At 37.2% G+C, this 20000-nt stretch overlaps 2 protein-coding genes across 4 annotated transcripts in view; one reads left to right on the plus strand and one right to left on the minus strand.

Annotated features, from left to right (window-relative positions):
• Window positions 1-2792: 2792 nt before the first annotated feature.
• On the plus strand, window positions 2793-15652 carry LOC144978917 (protein-lysine N-methyltransferase SMYD4-like). The gene is made up of 2 exons (XM_078925530.1): window positions 2793-2999; window positions 5174-15652. Exons 1-2 carry the CDS (start codon window positions 2997-2999, stop codon window positions 7268-7270), a joined length of 2100 nt encoding a protein of 699 aa, XP_078781656.1. The 5' UTR covers window positions 2793-2996; the 3' UTR covers window positions 7271-15652.
• Window positions 15653-18124: 2472 nt separating this feature from the next.
• Window positions 18125-20000, minus strand: part of LOC144978920 (uncharacterized) — a 114489-nt gene continuing 112613 nt past the window's right edge. For all 3 annotated transcript variants that reach the window (XM_078925534.1, XM_078925536.1, XM_078925535.1), the window contains exon 4: window positions 18125-18612. In XM_078925534.1, the coding sequence (XP_078781660.1) occupies window positions 18419-18612 (194 nt within the window). In that variant the 3' untranslated portion in view covers window positions 18125-18418. The remainder of the gene's footprint in view (window positions 18613-20000) is intronic.

The raw sequence follows: 20000 nt of genomic DNA on the forward strand, positions 1-20000 counted from the left end.
GTTTTCTGTATTACCATGCATTCTGTTTTGGTGATATTCACTTCCATTCCCTTGACTTCACTATCTACTACCACTTTGTCAACAATCTTTTGAAGTTGTATTTCTGATGTTGCAATGAGTACCGTATCGTCTGCGTATCTTATATTATTTATGTTGTGACCTCCTACTTTTATTCCCTCCATATTATTTATGCCCCTCATGATTGTTTCTTGGTATAGATTAAACAGATCTGGTGAGGCAACACACCCTTGACGGACTCCTTTCTTAATAGGAATGGAATTTCCTGTAGAGTTTCCGATTTTGATAGATGCCTGCTGGGTGTAGTATAATGTTTGCATGAGTCTGAGGTCTTTCTCATCAGCGCCAATGGAGTGCAGTTGTTTTAGTATTTCTTCGTGGCGTACTCTATCAAAAGCTTTTTTGTAGTCGACAAAACAGAGGTATAGTGGGTTCTGAACCTGTATAGCTCTTTCACTTAAAACACGGAGGAGGTATATTGCGTTCCTTGTCCCTCTGTCAGGTTGGAATCCATATTGTTCTTCTGCGATTTCGGGGTTAATCTTATTCCTTAGCCTGTTGATAATTATATGCAACAGTATTTTGTTGATGTGACTTATTAAACTTATAGTTCTAAAATTTTCGCATCTGACTGCACCTGCTTTCTTTGGTATTGCTATGAAAATAGAGTTACAGAGATCTTCTGGAATTTTCCCAGTATTGTATATATTGTTGAATAATATGTGAAGTTCATCAATTGCTAGATCTCCTAGGCTTTTTAATACCTCTACAGATATTTCATCAGGGCCTGTTGCTTTACCATCCTTCATTCGTTCCATGGCATGTTCAATTTCACTTTTGGTGATGTTTGGTCCGCTTAATGGTTCTTTGAATTTCAGTGGTGGTTCATTTCTATTTGGATCATTGTACAGTTCGCCTATGTATTCTACCCATCGGCTTTCTATATGTTGTTCTTCAAATAGCAGTTCCCCTTGTTTGTTTTGGATACAACTTCCTGCTGCTTTGCTTTTCCTTTTCCCTGATAGTTCTTTTATTCTTTGGTGAGCTTGTTGGGGGTTGGGTTTGTATTCTCTTTCGATTTCGCAGCATTTCCAGTCTAGATAGTTCTCGTGTGCCTCGATGCATTTGGATTTAATGTGGTTGTTCAATGTTTGGTATTCTGCAGACCCTCTGTTGCATTTTCGTCTTTCTTCAAATAGGTTTAGAATTTCATTTGTCATCCATTCCTTTTTGCTGTTTGTTTGAGCTATTGGTAAATGCTTTTCTGTAGTTGCTTTGACACACTTTTGGAATATATCAAATTGTTTTTCACATTTTTCGTTATCAGGTTCACTTTGGCTTTGTATCATGAGTGCATTTTCAAATTCTTCTCTCATTTTTGTTTGTATGCCATTGTCTTTGCATAACCTGTAATCCCTCTTTATTCTACCAGCTGTTCTCTGAATAGCTTTAAACTTTATCCTTACTGTACAAACAACTGGGACATGGTCACTGTCTACATCGGCGCCTGGGTAGGTTTTGCAATTTAATATGCCATTTCTGAATCTTGATGATACTGCTATAAAGTCTATCTGGTTCCTTGCTCTGTCCCCTGGTGATTGCCATGTCCAGGTTCTTCTTGGGTGTTGTTGAAACCAGGTGTTTGAAATCATTAATTTATTTGTTCTACACCAATCTGCCCAGATGTTTCCTCGTTCATTTCTGTCTCCGAGTCCATGTGGTCCGATTATGTCACCATCTCTGCCTCTGCCAATCTTAGCATTTAGGTCCCCCATTACCATAAGGACTTCTTGTGATTTACACATTCGTTTTGCTTTGTCTAGTGAATGGTAAAACTCTGTCATATCTGCATCTGTCGCCTCTTCTGTTGGTGCATAAACTTGAATAATATTGGTGTCAACTACAGGTCCTCTTAGCTTAACCAGCAAAACTCTGTCTGAGATTGCTACGTGCCCTTTGTAGAATTTGGTTGATTTTTGGTCTAAGATCATCCCTACTCCTTTTTGGAAAGAGGTTCCACCACTCCATATGATCTTATATGTCATGTTGTTTTCTTGTTTTGACATGGTTCCCTGCTCTTTCCATCTCATCTCTGCCAGGCCAAGAATATTTATTTGGAGCCGTTTCATTTCTTTTAGAATGTTGTTTAGTTTTCCTTTTTGGGCACAGGTCCTGACATTCCATGTCCCAATTTTGGTTTTGTCACATTTGTTAAATTTATTTCGCCTAGTAACTGGCTGACGGTTCGGTGTGACCTGACGAACATCACGCTCCCAACCGAGCGAGGCAGCAGTCTTCCGTGAAAACATGCTCCCCTTTACGCTGTCACCGTTTAACTTTTTGGACTTATTCATGCAGTTAACTCGGCAAAGTTACAAGAATGGTTTGCCATTGCCTATTCTTGTCGCCCTCTGCAGTTGGCCAGCTTGACCTGTTACCGTTCGACACCACGAGGAGGTTGCAGTAGGGCTTGATGATGATCTATCTTTGCAGACTTGGCATCATCCATTTGTCGAACCTGTTACTGTTTATAAATCTATAGATAGTATGCAGATGACGTCACTCAGGCCTTTGTTATTGTTTTTGCCATCCGCGTTTGTGAGTTGTTCTCACTAAACTGTATTAACCAGACTATAAAAGTTCATGGTTACACAGAGTTTGTGTGTTGGTCCGTTATACTTCCGGATGGCATGTTGTGAACTCCTTGGCCAAGCGCATTCTATCTATAAAACGCAGTAGTAGAAGCGCTCTCTCGTCTCTGAAAATTAGTCTTAGTCTCCTCACTGCCTCACTGAAATGCACTTCGTTTTCCTGATATGGTCATGAGAATGAGTGTTTACCCTCAACTTTTATTGTTGTTATCATATTAATATAACTTTATTCACAACTATAAGTTTATCATGACTTGATTGTGTTGATTTCTAAAAGATATATTTTCGCTTTCTTTCATGTTAGGCTGGTAGAAGAACAGTGCCGTAATGGTAAGTAACACGGATCATAGTCATAATGAATTTCATTGAATGTTGGTTGTCGTCTGCTGAGGCTGTCGTTTTCCTCAAACTCAAACGCGTTTGTCAATAATCACAGGGTCTTATTGACAGATTCTTGCAAACTATTCATGGTTATATAAAAGTCATAGGGAGGCCTTCCGAAAGCTCCTACATCCCTAGTATTCTTGTTCTAGTAGGGAGTTTGGGAGGGACTTTAAAAAAAAAGTTTCCCCCCTCCCAACTCAACCCCCCTAACATTATTTTTTTTTTAAAAAACAAGAAAACTGGGGATGTAGGAGCTTTCGGAAGGCCTCCCAAGTCAAATAATCTGAAAAAATATCAATGTAGTTTGTATAACTAATAAGTGATTTAAAAGCAGTCTCTAGTCAGTCTACAGAAGAAATCAGATTTTAAATGAATGGTGATGCCGTAGCCAAATCCAGTTTTTTTTTTTTTCATGCCAAATTAGGTAGGTAGTCCGGGATTTTTTCAAAGGTAATAATTAATAATATTTTACATAGACAAATAGGCGTTTAAAAGCCATTAATTATGACACCTTACTTTTATATCTCAATCTCTAGCAAAATGGATGAATTGTGTTATTCGAATTCTACTCCAGCCCATAAATCACTTTCTTCACCTTCATAATGACTAATCGGCACCTGTCTGCCTGGGGGCTGTAATCAGACTACCTATCCAAATGACATCAATAAAATGCATGCTTTTAACACTTGAAACTTAAAATTTCAAACTGGCACTTCCGAGGATTTTTTTGTTTTTGTTTTTTCAATTAGTAAGAAGAGTAAGATTGTGACAAGCCCCTTGAGAAATATTTCCAATTTGACCATGTTACCCTCATGAATGACAAGGCATAAAATCTATACATCAGGTTACCACTCCTATACTGATTTGTTGTTTTGGTATTTTTAAAACTTTTATTGGTATTTTATGATTTCTTTTAATATTTCTGTGTGCATTGCAAAAGTGTTCTTGAAAATGCATGAATGTTGAAAAGAGCAAAGTTTCAAAGAAGCATCTGTAAATAATAATAAGCCGTTTTTGGAGACCCATCCATCAATGATCATAGGCCAGTTTGTCAATAATCACATCATCATCATCTGGTGCCTTGCTTCCAAGCGTGGGTGATTATGCCTTTCCAACCCTCTCTATCGTTCGTTGCCCTGATTGTCTCCATATTACTTCTTCCTTGTGTCCAGTTCCTAATGTTGTTGACTAATTTCATCCTATGTCTTCCTGCTTCTCGCTTTCCATCTATCATTGCTGTCGTCACCAGCATCTCTATCCCCTCTCTCCTCATAACATAGCCAAAGAACCTTGCTACGTCTTCTTATTCTGGCAAAAGGGTTATTTTATGCCCGCCTCCTCTAGCACCTTTTCGTTTGATTTTCTTTTTGTTCAGGATATTCTCAGCATACATCTGAAGATGTCTTCTGACTAAATTTTGTAGTAAAATGATCAGCAATTATTAGAGAACAGTTAGCTGTGAAGTCCTTAGGAAGAGCCATCAAGTCAGAGTTTTTCACAACATCTGTTGCTCTAATTGGACAATGACACCTTCTTGCTACTCTCTAGATAAGGCACACTAAGTCTATCTCCAAGCACCTACTGACTGCTAGGTCTTGTCTTCTTCTTTTTTCAGCTTATCCTGCATTTTGCAGGGTTGCCATAATGAATGCCACATCTCCATGCATCTCGGTTCAGAGCACCATCTTCCTCCAGGCCCAGTTCTTTCATATTTTCTTTTAACCTTATCCAACCATCTAGTCTTTGGCACCCCTTTTTCCTTTTTCCCGCTAATTGTAAGTCAATACTTTCCTTCCCACCTACTCCCTCTCTCTGCCAATCTTGTCTAGTTTTGTTTAATTGTCCATTATCGGAATTCGCACAATGTCATCACTATTTTCATTTTCAGGTACACATTTTTTTCAAACTTCTGTTCATTTTAGCTCTCCATTGTTCACACACTTCCAGCTGCTAGTGCTAATCGCATTGTTTTAGTTTTAGCCACTGAGTAAGTCTATTTTGTTTCAAAAAGAACAATGATTGAACTTTGGACTGTCATATTTATAAAGGATAATTTGATTGTACATTTTCAGTTTTTCATTGGAGGATCTTTTTCTTTCTTTCTTTTAAAAAAAATTCAGATGGATTGTGCACTTCAAGCACCACGACAGAGTGACGAGTTAATAAAAAGACTTCAGGAAACAAAAAAGCATGATCAGTTTGTCAATGATTTCTCAAATTGTAAGTCAGAATCGGACAGAGTTGCCTGCCTTTGCCAGCTCCCAGAAATTGAAGGACTCTTCAATGTTCAAGAGAAGTTCAAGAGGAAGGATAAAAAAGAAGCAGAGATTTGTCGTGCAGAAGGAAATAAGTATTTCAAAGGGAAAAATTACCAAAAGGCTTTAGAGTTTTATACACTAAGTATACTAAAAGCTCCCGATAATTCAGAGAATCTGTCTCTTGCATATAATAACAGATCACTAACAAATTTTTACTTAAAGCAGTACGTACTTTGTCTCCAGGATATTGAACTTGCATTTTTGCATAATTATCCCAAGAAATCTTGTTACAAACTATATCAGCGTCTGGGAAGATGCATGTACCATTTGCAGCACAGAGAAGATGCTGTCAGAGCTTTTCATCAGACAATTGTCACTCTAGAATGTGCTGAGATTGAAGCTGACACCAAGCAAGAAATGGTAGACGACATGAGGCGAGCTATTCAACAGTGTGATACAATCACAGGCCGGCCTGTGAGTACATCGGTGAAAAATGTCAACAATTGTCATGAATCTGTACCAAAACTGTCATCAAACGCTAGTAATGAAGTGCCGTGTTTATCTGATGTTGTAGAAATCAAGTTAGATAGTTACGGGGGTAGAGGATTGTATGCTAAAAGAAATATAGATGTCGGAGAGGTTTTAATTGTAGAGAATCCATTTTCATCTGTGTTGCTTCGGGATTACAACTTGTCCCATTGTCACAACTGCTGCAATCGGCTGTTCCTGGTCATCCCGTGTCATCAGTGTAGCGGAGTAGCATTCTGTAGTCTGGATTGCAGGAAACGGGCTTGGGAAAAATTTCACTGGGCTGAATGTAAAATTCTGGGGAATATTCAAGACTCTAAAGGGGACTTGGGTTTATTGGCAACAAGAATGATTTTGACCACGGGTTATGATACTTTAGTTAATATTCAAATGTCACAGGAAGTGGAAAGGTCAAAGGGATTTTCTGACGATGGTCAGTATCATTCAGACTCTTACACAGCATGTTATAGTCTCGTCCATCACCATGAGAAACGAACTTTCAAAGATTTATTGACAAGGACAGTTTCTGCTGTATTTTTTCTTAAGCATCTCGAGATGGTTGGGTTTTTTTCACCTCTGAAAAGAAGGGAAGCTTTGAACAATTATCCTATTAATTCAAATGAAAATTTTCTTACTACCAGTGGTCAAGATAAGGATTCTTCAGTTTGTGCAGTGGACGATATTGTTTTAAGTGACGACATTCTTTTTCAACACAAATGTATTGTGGGCGGCCATATCCTACGCAATATCATGATGCTGCCTTGTAATGCCCATGAAGTGTCTGAACTTGATCTGAACACATCCAACCCTGCGATGTCTACGACAGTGGAACTTGCAGGCGCTATCTACCCCGTACTGAGCCTCATCAATCATTCTTGTGACCCGTCTGTAGTCCGGCATTCATTCGGGAACATCTGCATCGCAAGAGCAATTCGTAACTTAAAAGCCGGGGATGAACTAAAGGATAACTATGGTGCTTTGTACCCAACCATGGATTTACAAACACGTCGATCAAACATGAAGTCGCAATATTATTTCACCTGTTCTTGCGAAGCTTGTAACAATGACTGGCCTTTGTATTTCAATATTCCTTGTGAAAACCCTATACTCAGGTGCTCAAACTGTGATGGGAAAGTCTTCATACCAAACACAATGTCTACAGAATGTGTGAGTTGTGAAAGTTGTGGGACCAATCAGGATATCTCCACAGGACTTTTGAAAATAGGTCAGCTGGAAGCATCGTACAAATCAACGTTGATGTCTGTCATCGATGGTGAAATCTCCAGCCAAAATTTCCAGAATCTTCTGGCCTATTTGCAGCTCGTGGAGTCGACGCTTCACAGACCGTGGAGGGACATCAACGATTGCCAAGAGGCTTTGAAACAGTGTCTTAGCATGCAAGCAAATTGTTTTGCTTCAAGTTCCCCGTAGTCTTTCAATGGTTTGGCATGTATTTTGTATGTCCTGTGACCCACTCCCTCTATTTGGTCATTTGTCAGGGTGGCCCTAGCTCAGAAAATTCTGTGAATTAAATTGATGCGAATTATAAGAAATTTTAATTTTTGCAGTTTTAAAACATCATATTTATAGTCATTTTCCTAAATGAAACCATTTCAGTTTAATTCAAATCACATCATTCAGATTTTATGACAATTTTCATGGTCTGTTTTATCCCAAAATAATACTTTCTTGAAGTGGTAGGTTACATATGAAGGCCTGCCTACTACTACGAAATAATCGTAGAACTGCGAAATTTTGGCTTAAAAATCAGAATTTCCTGAGCACCTCTAAGTCATGAAAACTTATTGAAAATGAAAGTTGATGCCAGACTATAAAATTTAAAGAATTTTGAAGTGTTGTATAATCCTTATGATGGTAAATTGTTGTTCTATAAATTAAACTATTAGCAACTACTACTTTTATATCCTAAAAACTTCAATTTTTTAAAATTTTCAAGTAGGCAGCTCTGCATATGTGACTGACCATCTCAAAGCGGTATTATGTTGGGATGAATTAAGTGCTGGAAAAAATGAATTCATAGCCACATATTTTAAACTTGGGGTTCATTTCACTTCATAATGGCGGGACATATACACGAATTCTTGCATTGTAAAAAAAGTGAAAAGTTTGAATATTTCTCCTCATTTTAATTATAATTTCACTTTTTCGGAGTCTGATTCATCCTGACATAATTCCGTTTTGAGACGATGCCTCATATATTATATAGATATAAGAAAGATGTCCGTGGAGAGAAAAAAAAATCCAATTTTTTAAACCAAAATTATAGTGGAAAATTGATGACTTATTGTCGTTTTTGTGAGAATTGGAGATGTGACCTGTTTGAACTACACTATTATAATGTAAAGCATTTATTATTATTATTATTTTAATACAGTACTCATTGGATTCTAGCATGTTCTCACTCAGGAGAAGCGAAAAAGGGTGCTAGATTATCCAAGCGTGCCGAAATCCAATGATCATGGGGGCGTAATGACTTATTATATATGGATAAAATTTGGTCGCCCAGCTCCAGCATGCTGTATTACATGGTGTGCTATAACATAGCTGCCAATCCGATGGGAAATTGCGGGAGACTCCCTCATTTTTAGTTCGTCTCCCGCACTCCTGCCCGTCACACCGATCTCCCGCATTTTAAAAAAAACTTTTAAACTCAATTGTTGGTCATTCTAAAACTGTTTCATGTCATAGTGTATCTTGATATCAAGTATGTTTAGTTTATTGGTAGTTGCCAGAGACATTTATGGATGGAGATTGTTTGGGTTCTAAGTGCATGTGCAGGATACTTTGTAATTTCGCTCAAGAGTGGATTAATTCAACTATACCTTGCCCAAGAGACAACCTTATAGGCTGTTGTCAGTCTTTAGAAATGTAGATTTATACATTTATGCATCTCCCTGATTTTTTCTGAATCTCCCTGATTTTCTGACCAAAACTCCCCCTTGATAAGCTTGCTATAATCCAGCGAGTACTGTATAATGGAGTCATCCTTTTTGTGTTCATACAGATTGGTTTTTCTTGAAATTCTGGTTTTATCTTAAGAATATATTGGTACAGATTTTGTGTTTTTGACCGGTGGCAGGTCTGATATCATTCCTTGGTCTTCTTCAGGAGAGAAAAAAACATGCAAGAAAGGGTGTGGACAAAATCACATTTAAATATAATGAAGGTTACGGAGAGAGAGAGAGAGAGAGAGAGAGAGAGTTATATATATATATATATTCATTATTTTTTTTTAATGCAGATGAAAATTTTCATTGTCATTCAGCATTAGAAAACATACCATACTCCTTTATTACATTAATAAATTAAGAAATTAAGGAGCAGGCACTGATGTAAGATATATAGAACTGAACAAGTGTGTATGAAAGGTGCCAGATAAAGCAATAAAAAATGATACAAGAAAAAAAAAACATGCCAAAAAATCAGTCGAAACTCGACTGGGATCGAACCTCAGACCTTCTGATTACCGGTCAGACATGCTACCATTACACCACAGAGGCTCCCTAGAGGCCTACTTATAGGGAATGAGATTAGCGGAAGAATAGCGTCCCTTGATTGGACGTCACCCATAGTCTGTGACGTCACCGGCGGAAAAGTTATTAGAGAGAGAACGTCATGTTGGTTGTGCGCATGCGTCTCTCATCCTCGTTTCCGGTGAAAGCAGCTTGAGACACTTCAAAACCAAATTGACGTTCTCTCTGTAATGTGACGTCCAATCAAGGGACGCTACTCTTCCGCTAATCTCATTCCCTATAGTTAAACCAAATGGTACTTATCTTGTTCATTCAGACAGATTGCTAGATTTATGCAACATTTCATCCTTCAGTCCTATTGCAGTCAGGTTTTTTAAACAGATTTTCTTTGACTTTTAAAAAAAATATCTTTAAATGTGTTGAAAAATTGTGTTTTAAAGTAACATTTCAAGCCTCTCTAAGCAGCCAAAGATGAAGAAATTCAATGATTTGTCGAGTGCAATAATTTTACTCTTGCATTTTATTACTTGAACACTCTTTCTTATTTTTCTATTTTTTTAAATTAATTTTTTTGTGCTTTAATTTTTCACTTGGCATTTAATTTTATGATAAATACAAAAGTACAACTGTGGAGGAGAGTCACTGGCAAACACACGCTGTAATGTAATTGTGCTTGAAATACATGTGTATTAATTATTATCTAAACATCATTGGAACTTGCCCATTTTTGTGGTTAGGTCCTTGGAAGCAGCCATTATAAAATTCATTATTACTTATCCTGCTATAATCAACCATGCAATGATCTGGTCTGAGTAATATACAGTGCAACCCCGATGTAACGACATCCGTTATAGCGACATTCCCTGTATAACGACATGGTACTCAGGTCCCATTTTATTTTACTATATATCATTAGTAATAAAAACCCCTCTATAGCGACGTACATTTCAGCAAAACCCCTGTATAACGACATTTCTGGTCCGACAAACATTGAAGCTGTTTGTCTACCATGAAATTGTTCGTAATTATTACAAGTGGTATCTTCCATTCTATGTATGTTGTCTACTCGTAATAAGCCCAGAGCTAGTTCTTATTTTAGCCAATGAAAACGCTTCTTTTTCAGCCAATCAATAGTCACATTTGTACAACACCGCAGCCAATCAGAAGGCTCGCCTTTCACCCAATGAATGCCTGTGACAGGTCAACACTGGACTGTTTATAAATCCTTTGTCCACTCTCCATTCAATTGCCGGTCCCAAGCCCGGATAAACTACAGAGGGAAAATGAAAAAGTATACATTCACTACACAAGACCCAAAACACCTCCTGATATACACACATAGGAAACCTCTCTGTAACGACATCCCTCTATAACGACACTTTTTCCCGGTCCCGACGATGTCGTTATATCGAGGTTGCTGTGATAAACAAAAATGAATATAACAGCTCCAAACAGAACGGAATTTTGTTCTTTGTTGAAGCCGTTATCCTGGGTGGGGTTCCTACCTCCCATAGCGGGCAGGGAGGTACTTGCTGTGACTTCTATCCCCTCTTATCTGTTTTCCAATTGCTTTCTGTATTTGTCTTGGAATGAGATTGCTCGGTTTCGTCCTGACCTTGGTCGGAGTCCTTGGCTGAGAGGGAAACAGTCGAATATATAGTTATAGTTTTGGGAGATGATATTTTTTTCCTTGTAAATCATCTCTCTGTTATGCATTGTATTATGTTTAGTTTACATATTATATTATATGATTAGTAAACATTTGAGTGTATTCCTCTTAGTTGGGACCTTTGCTTGTGTCTGGATGAGACTTTTAGGTGATCTCAAAGTAAGTACTTTGATAGTGTGCTCTTGGAATCTGCATCTGTTCCCTATTTGAACCAATTCCCCTTTGTCTTACCTTTTCTTTTGTGCTTTAATTGTAATTCTAGAACTTTTTACTATCCCATTTTCTTCCTTTTTACTGGCGCTGATATGACCTTAATGTGTTGCAAGCGCCGTAAAACCCTTAAAAACATAAAACAAAAAAATGAAGCCGTTATATTTATTGACGTTTATTACTTTTTACAGTCCACAGCTTCTAGCAGCTTTGTGTCACTTTAATGATCTGGTCTCACTTTTTTTTTTTACCAATTTTTATTTTCCTTTTTAAAAAAAATGGTGCTTGGATATGTTGAAATAATGAATTATATGTTTACATGGCAGAATGGACCTGTTACTCTTAAGTAAAGTGAATTATTCTAATTTTCCCCGAATTTCTTCAGTACCCCTTGGAAACATTGAAGTTGAAGCTATTTTTTTCTGGGTTTTTTTTTTAATTGTGTCACGAAATTTGTCTTATTGTGTCGTTTTCCCTCCACAAACAAATCTATTATTTATAATGATGCAATCTTTTACTTGTTTCAAGTTTTTATTTTATTATTATTTGATAATTAGTGCATAATATATATTTTATACATGCAATTGGATAAAAAAACAATAAAGAACAACTAACTTTTTTTTGTATACATAGCATAGTAGTATCCGCATTTCCCTTTGCTGATCCATTAAAAAAATTTTTTTTTAAAAAGACAGCGGTGCAATATTATTTGAATTATTTTCAAAGGACATTGTGTGTTGTTGGTTTTATCTGACTTGGTCAATCTGCACGGATATGATCACTGCTGTAACTGTAATACTAATACTTTTTTAACCAGGATTTGTGTTTTAAATCACGTGTGGAAAGGTTGATCTTGATGCTTTCGGAAAATTGAGATGAGCAGGTACTTACTTATGTTGATTATAACAAGAGATAATGTCAGAAGAAAACTACCAGAAGACACTAGAAAAGAAAAACTTTGTGGTGTTAAGGATTAGAACTCACGACCTGATTTTTACAACTGCCTGGCCGTTAGAGGGACTCTCTACAATTGACGGTGGTGAGTGTTCCTCTCATTACCAGGCATAGTTGTCATTACAGTCGGGATGTGGGTTCGAATCCTCATCGCTGCAAAGTTTTTTTTTCTCAATTGTCTTCTGGTACTTTACTTCTCACTTCATTTCTTGTTATCATTTCTTGATGTGATAAAATGTGTGTGGCTTAGGTCAATGTGGATTGGTCCTTCATTCAATTGATATCTAGTTTTCAGCGTTCCTGAAAGATTTTGTATTCCTATATATATTTGAATATGTCTGTTGAAAATGGATGTGATCACAAGAAATAATTTATATTTACTCTATCTTGAATTAAATTTGTGTGTCCTTGTGTTTTGGTGTGTTGTGTGTGTGTGTGTTGTTATATATTCTACCATGTTGTTAATGAATGGGTGAGGTCATAGTGTAGCGGGGAGGCCATTTGCTATGTCTTCTATCCCTTATAAATCTGGTTTCACTTTCTATGTTGCTCTCTGTCTTTGCTCTTGAATGAGATTGCTCGGGCTGGATGGGGATCCTGACCTCCCATAGTGGGCAGGGAGGTACATGCTGCGTCTTCTATACCCCTATACCCGTTTTCCAATTCTTTCCTGTCGTTGTCTTGGATCGAGTGAGATTACTTGGTTTTGTCCTGACCTGGCTGGGAGAAAAACAGTCGAATGTATATTTATAGTTTTGGGAGATGATATTTTTTTTCCTTTTAAATTATTTCTCTCTTATTACTCTTATGCATTGTTTTTGGGGTTTTTTAAAAAACATTTTTGTAAACATTTGAGTGTATTCCTCTTAGTGGGGACCTGTGCTTGTGTCTGAATGAGACTTTTAGGTGAAATCAAAAAAAGTAATTTGATAGTGTGCTCTTGGAATCTACATCTGTTTCCTATTAGAACAAATTCCCCTTTGTCTCACCTTTTCTTGGGTGCTTTAATTGTAATTCTAGAACTTTTTACTATCCCATTTTCTTCCTTCTTTTTTACTGGTGCTAGTATGACCTTAAAGTGTTGCAAGCCCTGTAAAACCATTAAAAGGTTTTCCTGGTCCCTACAGGGATCCTTGCTGGGAAGGAGGCAGTCGAATGTATTGTAACTTTTTTTAAATTATTTTTTTCCCCCTTATAATAAATTCTATAACTGTATTTCATTATAATAGTTATATAAATTTTGAATGTGGAGTATTTTGTGAACATTTGAGTGTATTATTGTTATTATTATTATTATTATTATTATTATTATTATTATTATTATTATTATTATTATTATTATTATTATTATTATTATTATTATTGTTATAAAACACTATGAAATGAAACAAACGATGCTCCTCTACACCCCCCCCCCCCACTCCATTTTCAATTCTCTCTCTCTCTCTCTCTCTCTCTCTCTCTCTCTCTCTCTCTCTCTCTCTCTCTCTCTCTCTCTCTCTCTCTCTCTCTCTCTCTCTCTCTCTCTCTCTCTCTCTCTCTCTCTTTACCTGGGTGGGGATCCTGACCTCCCAAAGTGGGCAGGGAGGTACATACTGTGTCTTCCTGGGTGGGGATCCTGACCTCCCATAGCGGGCAGGGAGGTACATACTGTGTCTTCTGTCCCCTTATATCTGTTTTCCAACATGCTTTCTGTCTTTGTCTTGGAATGAGATTACTTGGTTTTGTCCTGGCCCTGGCCGGAGTCCTAGCTGGGAGGGAAACAGTCAAATGCACAGTTATTGTTTTGGGAGATGATATTTTTTTCCTTGTAAATCATCTCTCTGTTATGTATTATTATATTTGTTATTTTTGAATGTATAATGTAAGCATTTGAGTGTGTTCCTCTTTGTTGGATTTTGTTCTTGTGTCCGGATAAGACTTATAGGTGATCTCAAACTAAGTGGTGATACGCTCTTGGAATCTACATCTGATCCCTATTTGTTCCCAGTTCCCCTATGTCTTACTTTTTCTTGGGTGCTTTATTTGTAATTCTAGAACTTTTTACTATCCCATTTTCTTCCTTTTTATTGGCGCTGATATAACCTAAATGTGTTGCAAGTGCCGTAAAACCCTTAAAAACAAACAAAAAAACTTCTCTCTCTCTTTCTCTCTCTCTCTCTCTCTCTCTCTCTCTCTCTCTCTCTCTCTCTCTCTCTCTCTCTCTCTCTCTCTCTCTCTCTCTCTCTCTTTCCTGACTTCCCATAGTGGGCATAGAGGTACTTGCTGTGTCTTCTATCCCCCTGTGTCTGTTTTCCAATTGCTTTATGTCTCTGTCTTGGAATGAGATTACTTGGTTTTGTCCTGACCCTGGTCGGAGTCCTTGGCTGGGAGGGAAACAGTCGATTGTATAGTTATAGAGATGATATTTTTTTTCCTTGTAAGTAATCTCTCTGTTATGTACTGTTCTTTTTTTATTTTTTATTTTTTTTACATATGATGTGTAAACATTTGAGTGTATTCCTCTTAGAGAGATCTTGTGCTGGTGTCTGGGTGAGACTTTTAGGTGATCTCAACTCAAACTAAGTACACTGATAGTGTGCTCTTGGAATCTACATCTGTTCCCTCTCTGAACCATTTCCCCTTTGTCTTACTTTTTCCTCAAGTCCTTTTAATTGTACATCTAGCATGCTTTTCCTATACAATTTTCTTCCATTTTACTGATGCTGCTATGACCTAAATGTGTTGCAAGCGCCGTAAACCCCTTAAAAATATAACTCCAATTATCGGACTTTTATTGTGATATACTCCAAAACTAAGCTAAATTTTTTTTGTTTTTTGTTTTTTCTTAATTCTTGTTTAAAGCTTGTCGCGTCGTCCTTCTAATATCGATCGATTTAAATGACCCTCATCTTGGCAAAAACTCTCAAACTTGGGATTTCGCGAAGTCTTCATTAAAGTCCCAGGTTTGAGAGTTTTGACCAAGATGAGGGTCATTTAACCCTCTCCTTACCAGCTATTTTCAGGATTTTCCCCAAAACTTCACACCACACTAACACAAAATTATATTTTTTTATCACTCAAACACAACAACAGTAAAATTCTTGCGATAAATAATTACTTTAGCAAAACATGCGCTACAACAAACTATTCATTTTCTTTAAATTTTATGATGTACAAAAGAAAGTTGAATATGAAAAAGGTTGTTTTTATCGTAACGAATGTGACGATTTTCCTATGGTAAGGAGAGGGTTAAATTGATCGATATTTGAAGGACAAATTTTCCTGCCAAATTTTTAAAAAATAAGTTGTTTTTTTTCCCCATGAAACGCCCGTTAATTGGTTGAATCCATGACAATGTGTGCAATTATCATTGTTTGCCGAAATTGTTTTAGTTGCACGCCAACCCCTGTTTTTCAAGTTGTTATTTTATTTAGCAATAAAATGGGTTTTGCCCTGATAATGGATTAATACCAAATAAATAAAAACCTGCTTTCAATAATAATATATGAGCTGTCAAAGTGGGTTTGAGTTTATTGGATTTTGAATGTTTTGTTTGTTTTTGTTTTTGTTTTTTTGTTGTTTTTTTTTTTTTGGGGGGGGGGGGGTAATTTTTAATTATTTTTGTTATTTTTTTTATTTTTTATTTTTTGTTTGTTTTTGTTTTGTTTTGTTGATTTACCTTCCATTTGGTTTCTGGTAGGTTGTTAGGGCTGCCAAAATTCCCCCCAAATCCACATATTATTTGTTTTACTTTGTGCGGCTATGTGGTCTTTTGGTGGTTGACACTCGCCTTCGGTCAGAAGACCCTGGTTTCGAGTCCGGATCTGAGCGGTGCATAGTTGCGTCCTTGGAAAAGGCTCTTTACTTATATTTTACTCTCATCGTACTCTGGTGTAAGAGGAGGAATTGATCTTTAAAAGTGTTGTCTCTGTCAGAAAATAAATTGTAATATCGAACAGGCGTCATGTCTCGTTCTACGTGTTTTTGTTATGTGTTGCTGTTGGTCAGGGACCAGAGTCCTAGTCAGGGACCCTTTGGAAAGCGCTTTGAGCACGTTTATATATATATATATATATATATATATATATATATATATATATATATATATATATATATATATATATATATATATATATATATATATATATATATTATATATAAGGGGGCGAAGTGGCCGAGTGGTTAAGGCATTGATTGCACTGTGACCCGGAAGGACCCGGGTTCGAGCCCAGCTTCAGGCATATTACCCCCCCCCCCCCCCCTATGCTCATTTGGACAACATGGGTGATTCCTGTTGACATCAGACATCTTGTTTGATGAATTATCTATATTCCTTCATGGAATTCATAGGCGACGGTATCTCACTGTGACAACATGGGTGATTCCTGTTGACATCAGACATCTTGTTTGATGAATTATCTATATTCTTCATGGAATGCCTAGGCGACGGTATCTCACTGTGACAACATGGGTGATTCCTGTTGACATCAGACATCTTGTTTGATGTGTTATCTATATTATTCCTTCGTGGAATGCCTAGGCGATGGGATCTTATGATGTATCGGAAAAGGCATAATTTATATATATATATAATATATATATTATATATATATATATATATATTATAATATTTATATATTATATATATCCATCCTTTCTCTGAATTGCTTTCTGTCTTTGTTTTGGAATGGTATCTTGGTTACTGGAGTCCTTGGCTGAGAGGGAAACAAACAGTCAAATTGTGCAGAATGATAGTTTTCCCCCCTCGTAAATCATCTGTCATATGTCTTGTAATGTTTTGATGATATGAATGACTTGTAAAGATTTGGGTGTATTCCTCTTGGTGGGGCCCTGTGCTTATGTCTGGAATTGATTTTTATGTGATCTAAATCTAAGTATACTGATAATGTGCTCTTGGAATCAACATCTGTTCCCTTTTCGAACCATTCCCTTTTGTCTTTCTTTTTTTCAATTGTAATTCTGTCACTCTTATCATATTTTTTTTTCTATACAATTTTCTTCCCTATTACTTTTACTGGCGCTGAAATGATCTAAATGTGTTGCAAGCGCCGTAAAACCCTTAAAAACAAATAAATATTCTCTCTTTCTCTCTCTCTCTCTCTCTCTCTCTCTCTCTCTCTCTCTCTCTCTCTCTCTCTCTCTTTCTCTCTCTCTCTTTCTCTCTCTCTTTCTCTCGCTCTCTCTCTCTGGGGTTCCTGACTTCCCATAGTGGGCAGGGAGGTACATACCGTGTCTTCTATCCCCCTAAGTCTGTTTTCCAACATGCTTTCTGTCTTTGTCTTGGAATGGGATTACTTGGTTTTGTCCTGGCCCTGGCTGGAGTCCTAGCTGGGAGGGAAACTGTCAAATGCATAGTTATTGTTTTGGGAGATGATATTTTTTCCCTTCATTTCTCTGTTATGTATTATTATAATTGTTATTTTGAATGTATAATGTAAGCAGTTGAGTGTACTCTTCGTTGTTGTGTTCTGTGCTTGGTGGGACTTATAGGTGATCTCAAACTAAGTACATTGATAGTGTGTTCTTGTAATCTACATCTGTTCCCTATTTGTTCCCAGTTCCCCAATGTCTTACTTTTTCTTGGGTGCTTTAATTGTAATTATTGAACTTTTTACTATCCCATTTTTCTTCATTTTTACTGGCGCTGATATAACCTCAATGTGTTGCAAGCGCCGTGAAACCCTTAAATAACAACAAAAACAAACGAACTCAAACTTAAGTAAATTGATCGTAAGCTCTTGGAATCTACATCTGATCCACATTTGTTCCCAGTTCTCCTTTGTTTTACATTTTCTTGGGTGCTTTAAGTGTAATTATAGAATTTGACTATCCCATTTTCTTCCTTTTTACTGGCGCTGATATAGCCTTAATGTGTTGCAAGTACCGTAAAACCCTTTAAAATAAACAATCTCTACGCGATCGCAGATTAAAATTAAATAACTTTTAAGAAGATAATCACATGATCATTGTATTTTATTTAAGATCTCATTTATTGTAACCCACCGCCTCACCTCAATTCGCTGTGCGTCAACGTGAACGTGATTCCGAACATCAAATCAACAGTGAAAATGGCTAGAATTACAATAGTGAGACTTGCGTCATTTTAGGAAACATTGTTGTAAATACGAACATTTATATATTATAGTTATAGCTCATTAATTTGTCATGGGTTTAATTAAATGTCAAGGTCACTGCTGTCTTCTCCGAAGAGTTGGTCTAAAGCGTCCTTGACATCTCCAATGGCGTCGTCTAAATGTCAAGGTCACTGCTGTCTACTCCGAAGAGTTGGTCGAAAGCGTCTTTGGCATCTCGAATGGCGTCGCCCATAGTGTCGGTGAGGGACGAGACTGTCTTGCACAGGCATTTACGTGTTATGGGATACGTGGAATTGTTGTTTCCGTCGTTGGCATTGCTGTCTCCGTCGGCAGATCTCTTGGCGATAGCTATAGAAGAAGAAGAAAGAAAAAACCCTGATAATATAAATTTTACAATTTTTCATGAAAAAGCTCAATTTTTCACCATTTTTTAAACCGCGGTTTTTAAAAGTGACGAAGTTCTTCAATCCTTGCAATTTAGTTTTTATTGCTGATTTTTTTTGGCAAAATTGTCATTTTTTTAGGTGGCAAAATTTGGGATTTCAAATAGCAATTTTCCGCGATGCCAGGTTGGCATTGCTGTCTCTATCGGCAGATCTCTTGGCGATAGCTATAGAAGAAGATAAAAATGATAATATATAGTTGAAAAATGAGAGATTCGAATATAGATATTGTATAGAAGCAGAAATTATATAGTCAAAGCTTTGTGTGTGTGTGTGTGTGTGTGTGTGTGTGTGTGTGTCTATGTGTGTGTGTCTGTGTGTGTGTGTGTGATAGAGAGAGAGAGAGCTATCAGCGAACGTTACCCGGCCTTCTAAATTCCGACGCCACACCCCCGGCATGGAGGCTACGGCCCTGGTCCTTGCCGAGTCCTTAGCTGAGAGGGAAACAGGCAAATGTTTAGGCTTGAGGGATGCTATTGTGACCCTCCGTGTCAAAGCGGTATTATGTCGGGATCCACTCGGTTAGGGAAATTGAATTCATTGCCACAAATATCAAACTTGGGTTTAATTTCTGTACGTTAAGCTGGAGTATAAATACTATTTCTTGCTTTACAAAAACTTCTAAGGTCCAATTTCTCATCATGCTATCTCTACATTCACTTTTTGGGGTCTGAATCATTCCGACATAATACCGTTTTGAGACGGAGGGTCACTTTTTTCCCTTGTAAATCATCTGAGTTAATAATGATAGTTATATTTTTTTTTTTTTGTTTTTTTTTTAACAGATTATTTTGTAAATATTTGAGTGTATTCCTCATAGTGGGATCCTGTGCTGATGTCTGGATGAGACTTTTAAGTGATCTCAAACTAAGTATATTGATGTCATGCTCTTGGAATCTACATCTGCTCACTTTTTGAACCATTTCCCACTGTGCCTTACTTCTTCTTGGGTAGCTTTACTCGAAATTCTAGACTTTTTTACAGTTTTAAATTTTCTCCTCGTTTTTTTTATTACTGGCACTGAAATGAACGAATTGTTACGCAAGCGCCGTAAAACACTTAAAAACAAACAAAAACAGAAGGAGGAGGAGGAGGAGGGAGTAGAAGAAGAAGAAGGAGGAGGGGAGAAGAATAAGAATAAGAAGGGGGATGAGGAGGAGGAGGAAGAGAGAGAGAGAGAGAGAGAGAGAGAGAGAGAGAGAGAGAGAGAGAGAGAGAGAGAGGGAGAGAGAGGAGAAGAAAAAGGGAGAGGAGCATCATCATCGTCATCGTCATTCCATCATCATCTTCATC

Source organism: Berghia stephanieae, chromosome 8, assembly GCF_034508935.2.
Source record: "Berghia stephanieae isolate SIO BIC M18660-M18661 chromosome 8, UCSD_Bste_1.3, whole genome shotgun sequence".
Classification (NCBI taxonomy): Eukaryota; Metazoa; Mollusca; class Gastropoda; order Nudibranchia; family Aeolidiidae; genus Berghia; species Berghia stephanieae.